Source organism: Octopus bimaculoides, chromosome 21, assembly GCF_046866305.1.
Source record: "Octopus bimaculoides isolate indiv1 chromosome 21, ASM4686630v1, whole genome shotgun sequence".
In the NCBI taxonomy this organism is placed as follows: Eukaryota; Metazoa; Mollusca; class Cephalopoda; order Octopoda; family Octopodidae; genus Octopus; species Octopus bimaculoides.
In genome coordinates this window covers 12,673,470-12,685,969 of record NC_142948.1, presented here as the reverse complement: position 1 = coordinate 12,685,969, position 12,500 = coordinate 12,673,470, and the positions used below count along the sequence as shown (strand labels likewise).

The 12,500-nt window shown below is 32.1% G+C and overlaps 1 protein-coding gene across 2 annotated transcripts in view; it reads left to right on the top strand.

Annotated features, from left to right (window-relative positions):
- The window catches only part of LOC106876162 (glutamate receptor ionotropic, kainate 2), a 260,251-nt gene that overhangs the window by 99,551 nt on the left and 148,200 nt on the right, over positions 1–12,500 (top strand). For both annotated transcript variants that reach the window (XM_089338814.1, XM_089338815.1), the window contains exon 5: positions 5,897–6,067. In XM_089338814.1, coding sequence (XP_089194940.1) covers positions 5,897–6,067 — 171 coding nt within the window. The remainder of the gene's footprint in view (positions 1–5,896; positions 6,068–12,500) is intronic.

The window sequence follows — 12,500 nt, the reverse complement described above, 5'->3', positions numbered from 1 at the left end:
ATATACTACACTTTATCGTGCAGTTACTGTTAATACTTCATTTAGAGAATTAACATTGCTTATATATATATATATATATATATATATATATATATATATATATATATGAGAGAGAGAGAGATACACGTTTGTAGGTGTGTGAGTATGAATGTGTGTGAGTCTATGTATGTATGATTTTATTTGAATATAGGGGAGCCTCCTGGAGCACCCTCTAACCAAATTTCTTATATCGTACACTGTAGCCATAAAAGCTAAATTATCTCATTAGTGCCACATACAGCTAAACATTTCAGTTGTGACCACACAGAAATGCACATATGTATGTGTATATATATATATGTGTGTGCACGAGGGTGTTTGTGTGTATACATATATATATATATATATATATATATATATATATATATATTTATATTATAATTACATAATTATAAAATATGTATATTAATTTACCTACAAGGTTTTATTTCTGCACTGACCACTTCGTAAAAATCATTTATGATTTTACTCTTATTATTATTATTATTATTATTATTATTATTATTATTGTTATTATTATTATTATTATATATATATATACACACGCAGGCCTGGCTGTAAGGTAAATAGCTTGCTTACCAACTACATAGTTCCGGGTTCAGTCCCACTGCATGTCACCTTGAGCGAGTCTCTACTAGAATAGCCTCGGACCGGCCAAAGCCTTGTAAATGGATTTGGTAGACGGAAACTGAAAGAATTCAGTCATATATATATATATATATATGTATATATACAAGTGTATGTATTTATATAGATATATATATATATGCATGTGTGAGTCTGCGTTTGCACCCCAACAATCGCTTCACAACCGATGTTGGTTTGTTTACATAGCCATAACTAGCGGTTGTGTCAAAAGGAACCCATAGGATAAGTACTAGGCTTACAGAGAATAGGATCGATCTGTTCGACTAAAGGCGGTGCTCTGGCATGGCCGCAGTCAAATAACTGAAACATACAAAAGAATAAAACAATATATATATATATATATGAAATAACGGAGATGGCTAGAGGTACTAGATAGATAGATAGATAGATAGATAGATAGACAGAGAGGGAAAGACAAATCTATACGTGCGTAGGTATGTGTATATGAATGTGTGAGTGAGTCTATGTATGTATGTATGTATGTATAAAGAAACGGTGGTGAGTAAGATTTTGTTGATAGGATTATGAGCTTGTACCGTATTTTGATTATAGAAACTTTCCTTATGTTAGACTATTTCCTATAGTCAATATACGATGAAGGCTCACAATTCTGTTTGTATATACACACACAGACGCACGTACACACACATACACACACACACACATATATATATATATATATATATATATATATATATATATATATATACACACACATATATATATATATATATATATATATATACACACATATATATATATATATACACACACATATATATATATATATATATATACACACACACATATATATATATATATATATATATACACACACACATATATATATATATATATATATATACACACACACATATATATATATATATATATATATACACACACACATATATATATATATATATATATATATATATATACACACATATATATATATATATATATATACACACATATATATATATACATATATATATATATATATGTATGTACATATATACACACATATACATATATATATATATATATATGTATGTACATATATACACACATATACATATATATATATATATGTACATATATACATATATATATATATACATATATATATATATACATATATATATATATACATATATATATATATATATATATACATATATATATATATATATACGTATATATATATATATATATACGTATATATATATATATATATATATATATATATATATATATATATATATATATATATATATATGTATATATATATGTATGTATGTATGTATCTGTGTGTATACTGTTGATGTCACACGTTCAGCAGGAGCTAAACAGCGAGAGCATCAGTACTACCAACACGCCAAGTTGACGTAGATAATGAAACTGTGCAAACAGATATTTTTACCTCATTAGTAAAGCGGAATAGATATCTATCTATCTATATCTATCAGTGATTATCAGATCATGTGATGGTACAAGAAAGACAAAATATAATAATAATAATAAAAGTTAAACAAGATACAATCGGAGAACACAAAAGACCATAAAACGATCAAACAAAGATAAAAATAAAGGAACTAGGGCACTAGACAGTAGTGAATGCGATGGTAGTGGGAAGATCGGACGTGGAGATGGGAATCTAAAATGGTGAAAAAAGAGTAAAAAAAAAAAGGCACATGATGATGATGCTGATGATGATGTGGACGATGATGATGATGCAAAAATAGCGTAATAAAATTCAAAAGTGCTTGCCATCTTTATTATTTAGCGCCGGTTTAGAATTTATCGAGCGGACACGTTTCATCGCCGCACTATGTCTTTCTTACTGTGTCTCTGCGAATATATGAAACTCACAAAATCTAAATAACCTTAAAACGGTCGCTAGGTTACAAGCGAATTCTTCACTTTCGAACAATAGTTCAAAGGCAATTCAACATAGCGGAATCGATCAATCCTTCGTGACTGCCACTGGTTTTATCCTTCACAAATTATAAGGGAAGTGAAATGTATCGAACGAATAATCAACACCCTATCTAAACTCAATTTTTAGTAGCTTATCCTTAATCTGTTTATTCGTTTTATAAAGGTATAGTTGGATAAAGTCAATATGTATGACATTTCACAGAGACTTCGAAATGGGAGTAAAAAAAAGGAGAAACAGGTGAAAATTATTTCTTATCCTCCGAGCTGTAATCTATCCGAATGCTTGCAACGAGATAAAGGGCGCTAAAGACACTTATTTTTTTGCTAGTGAAGGTTTTACAGCTTATGATGAACTAAAGACGCTCATCGGTTTGCTGGTGAAGGTCTTACAAGTTATAAGATCAAGACACTTGAAAATCTTCTGGTGAAGGTTTTACAGGTTATGAGCTAGAGACACAGGGAAATTTACTGGCGGAGATTTTACAGCTTATGAGCTAAAGAGGTTACAGGCTATGAGCTCGAGACACTTAATTGTTTGCTGGTGGATACATTTAAAAGTTTGCTGGTGGAGATTTTTACGGGCGATGTGCTCAAGAAAATTGGGCAGAGATTCCTGAAATGATAAAGCCTCGTTGTCAGAAGCTCCTTCGTATTTTCCAGCCCCAGCAAGAATCATAAAATAAGAATCTTAGTTAAAAGTTTACGGTTACTACTTGGCTGTTAACGATAGATTCCTTGCTAATGTCATGCGTCTCCTGCAGTTATTCTCTCAGCAGGAAAACGAGATTCAAAGTACACGACCGATTATTTCGTATACCAGATTGCGATAGCGAGTGTAATATAATTTTCAAAAGAGGGGACAGGGACACATGTTGCATGGTGTATCATTAGAATATAACACACACACAACACACACACCATGTTGCATGGTGTATCATTAGAATAAAACACACACACACACACACACACACACACACACACACACAACACTTTGTGTTGACATTGTGCAACACCAAGTAAACCGTTTTAAAATGTGCAATAGCTGCACATATATAATCCATGGTTGCAAACGTACGAGCAGATCTCACCTATACTCAAATGTACGCATAATTCGTGTGCATGTGAGTGTATGTGCATAAATATATATATATATATATATATATATATATATATATATATATATATATATATATTACTTATCTCGTTATGTGTGTATGTATGTATGTATGTATGTATGTATGTATGTATATGCATTTATGTTTGCATGCATAACAAGCATTTACACTTTCCAAATTCTTTGTTACTGGTGATTGATATGTCACACCCTCTTCCGAGATAATACGCAAGCTGTATGGATTCCTAGGTGATAAACAACCTAACGTCCAATGACACCGATGGGAGGAATAAAAGTAAAGTGTGAATTTACTTTTTCCACTGGTACAGAATGATGCTAATACGCATGCGTGCTATTTCCATGAATGAAATGTTCAAGTAGCTTTTATCTCTTGCCTGTTCTACAATGAAGCAGTAAAGGAAAAGAAAAAATTATGATAGAAGACAATATACAATTCAATGGCTCTTTACAAGAAGCTTTATTGTCTGGTTATAGTATGGTATAATTTATTTTCTTCAGCTTTATTCGAGGCAGCAACATCGAGAATGGTGGTAGTGTGTTTTGGCAATAAATATTTTTCTCACTTTATGAGATAATTTACCGTTGAAGAAGAAACAAGAATGTAGGTTAAATATTTCAGAAAATTACAGCTTATTCTTTGAAAAATGCAGCTAGTATAGAAACGAGATTTGCCTGTCGGATAAGTTATCTAAAGTCGTAACGTATGAGTCATGATTTCGTATTTTGCTGAAGGTGTGTCATTATAGCCTTGAGTTTTTTTTTTTGCTTATTTTCTGTAATTCCTTTTTATGTTTATTTCTAACATGGCGTGTGCTAAATGTTACAGAGTAGAAGAAAAACTGTGAATATTATAGAGCACAACTTTAGCCTGCTTGGTTGAAAATGTCATTTGGATGTATTTATTTATTTATTCATAATAAATTCATATAGTCATTTATTTAATTATTTATACATTTAATTTTGCATATTCGCAATAACGACTGGTATGATATCATATGTCTGACAAAGAATAGTAATACATACATACATACATACATACATACATACGCATACATACATGTAGATGTGCATACGTATATACATATATATAAACATACTGATATAAAATGAGTGTACAGTAGATAAATAGATAGATAGATAGATAGATAGTTAGATCAATGTGAGCGCATCTATAAACGTGTGAGCATAAATAACAATCACCGATCTTTATCAGCAAAGGATATGTCCATAACTTTAAAAAACCCTCTTTGAAAACAATGTCACATAAGGTGTTTGTTCGGCATCAATTTACTTATATTCCTTTGTTCCTGTCTCCATCAGAGATTCTGTGATTCTGTGATTAGTCCGTTTATATCTTATACTAATGATTTGAAACATTTTAGTACAAGTCCATCAATTTTGGGAGAGGGGTCAAGTAGATTACCCCGACCCCAGTGCTCAACTACTACTCAGTTTATAGACTGCGTAAAAAATGAAAGGTAAATCCGACTTCGGTGGAATTTGAACCCCTAACGAGAAGGCAACCGGCGTTAATATAATCTTTTCTACACAAGGCGTTAATATAGTCTATTCTACACAAGCCCGAAATGTTTTTTTATGGAGGGGGCCAGTCGATTAGATCGACTCCAGTACGTTACTGGTACTTAATTTATCGACCCCGAAAAGATGAAGGGCAAAGTCGACTTCGGTGGAATTTGAAACCAGAACGTAAAGTCAGGCGAAATACTGTTAAGCACTTAACCCGGCGTGCTAACGTTTCTTATTTCTTTATTGCCCACAAGGGGCTAAACATAGAGGGGGACAGACAAGGACGGACAAAGGGATTAAGTCGATTACATCGACCCCAGTGCGAAAAGCAGCAGCAGCTAGTGCTTGTGCTGGTGGTGGCTGTGTTGGTGGTGGTAGTCACTTTTGCAGTTGTAGTAGTAGTAGTAGTTGTTGTTGTTGTTGTCCCGGGAATGTGGGGTATTTTCTATGGAGATATATGAGAACATGCATTGCTATGTAACTTACATAATGTACGAAAATGTTAATACATACGAATGTTTATTTACTTAAATATGTAAAACATTTTGTTTCTTTTTTTTGTTTTTTTGTTTTTTCATAATTGTTTCCTTTTGACTGTTTCAGGATCTAACCCTCATCGACTTAGAAGAATTTAAGTACGGAGGCGCAAATATCACAGCTGTTCGAATGATTGATTCTCTCCGTCCCTTTGTGTCTGAGGTGACCCAGGATTGGGTTATGGAGGAAAAACGAACTGGTAACTCTCCCATTAAGGGATTAAAAACTGAAATACCAGTAAGTATACAGTTCTTTGTATTATATATATATTTATCCCACACTTTCCTCACTTATTCTGCATCTCTCTCTCTATCTCTCTATCTCTCTCTCTCGTTATTGTTCTTTCTTTCACTCCCACTCTCTCTAAACACATGCATTCGCACATAGATACATGGGTGACACCTTTCGATCACGAATGGCAATCGGATTGCTCTCGGAAATTTCCCCTCTATAGTAAAAGTCGGGCAAGATTGTTTGTGGAAGATCTGTAGTCAGCCATGCATACCAGCGTCTCGTCTCGACGACGCCGATGTCGTCCAAGGGAGAGGCAAAGGCTGATACAGCTTGGTACGAGTGACGTTGCGATTCATTTCTGCAGCTGAGTGAACTGGAGCAACGTGACATAAAGTGTCTTGCTCAAGAACACAACAGACAGCCTGAACAGATTATAAACCCGATGTAATAACCACTGAGACATGCACCTTCACACACATATGTATATATGAGCACATTATCGTTTCAAGTCGGATACCTGTTTAAATCTAGGAAACCTTCAAATGAAGCAAAAGCAGTTTCTAGAACAATAATCATGACATATATGTAAAAAAAAAAAGGGAAAAAATATTAATAAATGTCCGGAGTGGTAAGCTTGGTTGAAGGAATTCAAATGACATATGTAACGAAATGGGAGTTATTTCCCTTGAGTATCCACAAATATAGTAAGAAAATAATATAAATATAAATGATGAAATATGTAAAAATAAATTTGAAAATAATGTTGAAGTAGATAAAAAATGAGTATTTTAATTGAAATAATATAATAATTTTTGTGGAACTATTAACATTTGCGCGTATAATTTCCTACGGAACGTCAAAGAGGCGGTATTCATTTGTACAGTAATTTAGGAATAAAATTATTTAAAATATTAGGAATGTTTAAATTGAAATAGTTATGTTATGAGCTATTTGACCGGATGGTAGTATTGACTTCCACCATTTAGAAAGTACGCATCATTGTAACAGTATGTCTTAAAGATTTCAGGCCTTGCATTCATAGATATAATATGAAGTGTAAGATTAATTTATGGAATGAAGCTCTACAAATCCAATCATATTTGTCAAAAATGGAGGAGATAAATGTTAAAAATGTGTATGAAGTGTATTCATGCATACAATTGTTTCGTACATAGATATAAATTCATTTTTGGATTTGCAAATATCATAGTACTCATCAGTGCAGTGAGAAAATAATAGGAACTTAAAAAAAGAGCAGATAAGTTGGATCTATGAGTTTCATGTGTATCTCCTTGAATTGTGGTTTAATAATTGACATGATTACATCACTATTACACATAGACAGGAACAGATAAACATGAAACTCATAGATACAACCTCTCTGCTCTTTTTTTAAGTTCTTATTTTTTCTCTGACTGATGAGTACTATGTTTTCAAATTCAAAAATGAATTCTATGAATGAAACTATTGTATGCATGAATAAATATCTCACACCTTTTTAACATCTTATCTCCTCCATTTTTGACAAATGTGATTGGACTTTTAAAACTTCATCCATACACTTAATATTCTAATACTACTTTTCATATCTTCACTAATTTACACCAGTAAACTCTCAGCAATGTATAAAGAATCCGCGTTAGAAATCTTTTTGGAAACCACTCGAATTAAAGGACGAATCCCCATTGAACCTATTACACATGTATATGTGTGCATATGTATGTGTATATATATATATATATATATATACGTATGTATGTATGTATATTTGTATAAGTATATGTACATATGTATATATATATATATGTATATATATATATATATATATATATATATATATATATATATATATATATATATATAGCGTGTTGGAAATTTGTAATACGAGGTTCTTTTCATCTATACATAACCGACATGCATTTGTTCGTTTACCTATCGCAGACAGAACATTATACTGAAAATCAAGTAGGTCTTTCAAATTTTACATATAACTAAACAATTTCGTCGTTTTTCCTCTTTCCTATATAATTGAAGGAAGAACTATGATTGAATTACCTTTTTTTTTTTTTTTTTTTTTACGCTTTTTACAACACACCATATCTACGTAGTATTTACGTACTATATTAAATTTCGATTTAGTGGAAATGGCGTCTCTTTCCTATATTTGATTGCTTCAACATTATATGACGAATAGTGAAAACATACAATTGCATTTCTTCTTGTACAATTAGCTTTATATAATTCAGTTTGTTTATAAGGTGCATTATTCTTTTTATACTGTGAGTACATCTGTAACTGAGTTTATGTCCCCATATATTATAAAGTTTCTTACTGTACTAATTAATGGATAATGCCTTATCTGTTAAAAGTAGGACACTTTCAGCACTATTCGGCCAAAAATTCGTAGCAAATACTGGTGGAAGAATTATTGCTCTTTTCGTAGTATTTGATATTGGAGATATTTGGGGTATATGTGTACACAAATGAGGATCCCCTATCTGGAAATTCCTTTTCCTTTTCTTTTTTTCATAGGAGCAATATTTTTCTAACATTTCTTTATCTGATGTCAGGTTGGATATTCTGTTAGTGCTATTAAGGTTTTCACATTGTATAACTCTCACAATCCAATGAAAATAACTTATCTCTATTCGTATTTCTGCGTAGTGAATTACGTTGCTTAAGATACTTTTAATCAGGCTTGAAAAGCTTGCAGTTTTATGTATATGTACATACTATATGTCTATAACTGTGTGTGTGAGTGTGTGTGTGTGTGTGTGTGTGTGTGTGTGTGTGTGTGTGTGTGTGTGTACGTTTGTGTGTGTGTGCGCTCGTGCATGTGCGCTCGTGCATGTGCGTGTGAGCATTTGTGTGTCGATATGTATGTATGTGCATTATGTGTGCAATTCTGTATGTATGAGTTCTCTAAATTTCTACATATCACCTTTGTTTCCGTCTGAATGTGTCTTAGTATACAAATGAACATCAAACTTGAAACGCTGGTGCATTAACTATTATAGATAATATACTATATATTACACTCTACGCCTGTATATATATATATATACGTGTGTGTGTGTGTATAAGAAGAGTGAGTAAAAGAGAAGACAGAAGTAGATGAAGGGAATCGTTTTAACTCTTTATCGAACTTGTGCCTGTTGATTTCAAATAGCTAAAACATTTGTTAATTAAATAGTCTCTCCAAATTACATTTACATGTTTCTTTTTCTTTTTTTTTCCTCAACGGCTTCGCAACACTGCCGCGGACACTCTGTGTTCAGAATTGAGCTTTTTGCTCCACTGCCCTCGGTGCAATAATCTCATTAATAATAAATACATATAATTGTACATGTTTGTTTTATTTCAGTCAAAGTTAAGCGATAACATCATTTCAACTTATATTCTGCTGTAATTTATTGCACAATAGCTGATGTTGTAAATATTCAATTGTTTACTGATTTTAACGTTCGGAAAATCAAACTTTATATTCTCTATTTTATATCCTATTAGTCTGGAACTCATTTCTAATATAATTTACCAACTGATAATTTATATACTACAAATTGAACTTTGTGTAAATCTTTCATTCATATGTCCTTTAATCTATATTTTAATTTTGGTTTCAACAATCTGTTAAACACTGCTCTGTTTTAATTTAAATTACATTTATTGGGTTGCTAGTAGAATTATTTTACTCATTCTGTTGTTTGTAGTTTATGCCTCATTACGTTAAATCCAAAGTCTATGAAACTAAAGAACAAAACTCAATAGTAGATTTCAATGAATTATGAATATATTCTTTTGAAAATTCCTTATGAAATTTGTAGATAATGCTGATTATTACTTCTTTGGTGTACTAAGCGTTTAAATATAATTGATATCTTCAGTTGTTGCATTCTTCAGATAATATTACTATTGTATATGAAAGACTTTGATATCTGAAATATATAAAGTAAAGCGATAATCAATACTATTGTTTGATCTTAGAAAGCAAACACATCAATAATTTTCTACTCTCAGTGGATGTCTAGCCAAAAATGAATGTCTATTTACTGGCCATTACTACCCGCTGTGGTAATGGTTCCGATTTCTGTGAGACTGAATGGATGAGAAGCAGATCATTCTCTTTGAGAGAATGCCAGTCTTTTGCAAGTAAATTTTCCCTACAGATAGCTTTAACTCTCCACTATCAGCTAACGAGTTACTCGATAATTTTAAAGTGCATTTACAGATTTAACATATTTGAAATGCAATTATATCAATTTGTGTCTTTCCCTGCATTTATATGAATTTATATATTATTTAACAATTCCTACTGAAGTTTAATAAACTGACATCGTCAGAATATGAAACACTGCTTTTCCTGTTTGTAGTTCACATAAATATAAACTTGGTAATTATGAATTTCAGCTTCCAAATATAACACCAACTAAATTACTGTTACTAGTCACAACAATTTGAAATTGTGTAACTTGTATATACAGATTTACAGAAAGTTCATTGGTGATTCGATACGTTCAGTTGTTGCAAACGTGTTGAATCTAACGCCTCAAGAGTTAACCTATATCAATGATTGAGGTATTACATATTTTATCAAAACTCCGATAAGAGGCGCACAAGAGGTGATTTTATTATAGGTATAGTGGTCACCTCCTGTTGTTTGGGATTTTCTTGAGGGTGACTGGAGAGAACGTATGTGAGTGCAAGTGAGAAAGAACGAGTAACTGAGAAAGTGAGAAAAAGAGACAAAATGAGAGGATGAACGTGTGGGTTGTTGACCGCGTACATCAAATAAAATACGCTGATTAATATTTTTTTTTCTTTTTTCGCTCAGAACGATAACATAAATTTCACAATGAATGCATACTTCTCTTGTTATCGTATTATAAGATCATCTAAATTAATGAGGTAATGATTGAAGTAAAAAAAATCAACAAGTGAGCAGCTTAATCTCGGAAAACAGTAGCGGTTGAAAGAGTCTATCGAGAACCAATTTATTGAGAAGTTTTCATCTTGCAAACGTTACGATAACAACGATTATTGTATGGTGAAATGACAATACATTTTCGCTTGTATTACGTTAAGGTAATCAGTGATCTGAAAGAATGCAAAATAACACTAAAATATAATTAAACGCCGTGATATTTTTTTTAAAATACTAAATATGCTAATTATTATGTATAAATTCGTCATCACTACATTAGCAATCACATAGGAGTCTATGCTTCGGTGTAGAGGTGTCTAATGAGATCAAGTTTGCATATGACGTCAAGGCCCATTACTTTCTCCGCAATCCGGGTACCTGGTGTGCAGGCACTTAAGAGTGATGAGCACATGTTAAATATAATTTCGCAGAATAAGGGAGAAATGTAAGAGGAAGGAAGAAAAAACATTAATACATAAACGCGCACATATACATATACGCCTTTGTGTCTGTATACACACACACACACTCCTATATTTGTGTATACGTATATATTATTTAGGTCGAATCAGTCACTTGCTACGCTGAGTTTTACCTGTAGCGCACATGATCTTTATATATATATGTGTGTGTGTGTGTAGATAAGTAACAAGGACGTACAGGTGTAAATAAATTACGGCCATTTCAAGTGGGCCCATTGAATTGATCATTGAAAACATCAATTTCAAAGAATCCGCTCTCTTCCATTAAATGGAGCCACTTGAAACAGCCGTAATATAATTGACACCTATAAATCTTTGTTACCTATTTACATTCAGTTCACACAACTTGGAGCTGTACGGACTATACCGAACTGGCAAGGCGCCTCAATTTAAATACTTAATTCAAATGAATCTTAATTATATATATATATATATATATATATATATATATATAAAGCAATGTAGCTACTTCTAAAATTTCTATAAGAGATGTATGTAGTAACAATACCAAAGAGTAATGTTTGTTGCCACTTCAACTTAGCTGTTCCGTACGGAACTATTTTTTAACCCCGGGATGACACCTACAGCTGGTTAACGGTCCAATATATACATACACACCCAAACACACACACACATACATACATACATATCTTGAGAGAGAGAAATGTAAATATACACGTGTATGTATTAGTATTTTGTTTATTCCTTTCACTTTTTGCTCTTATTCTGCGAAACAATATTTAATTTAAATACTGAATCTTAAAATTACTTGATAAATTTAAGATGGTATAGGTCTCAATTACTGGCAATTCTATCCCACAAAAAACTGTGGACCATGTTTTGCAACATCTACGTTTGTGCAGGAGCGATTATAATTGACTGGGAAATTTCGGTCAAATACCAGTCTGAAATCCTACGATGCATTACATAGCATAGTCTTATGTATCTTGAACAGATCGATAATCAGCTTGGGTTTATACAATCACAGCTGCTCCTGGGTCACAAATAAGTATAGCAACAATAATCTTTCTCT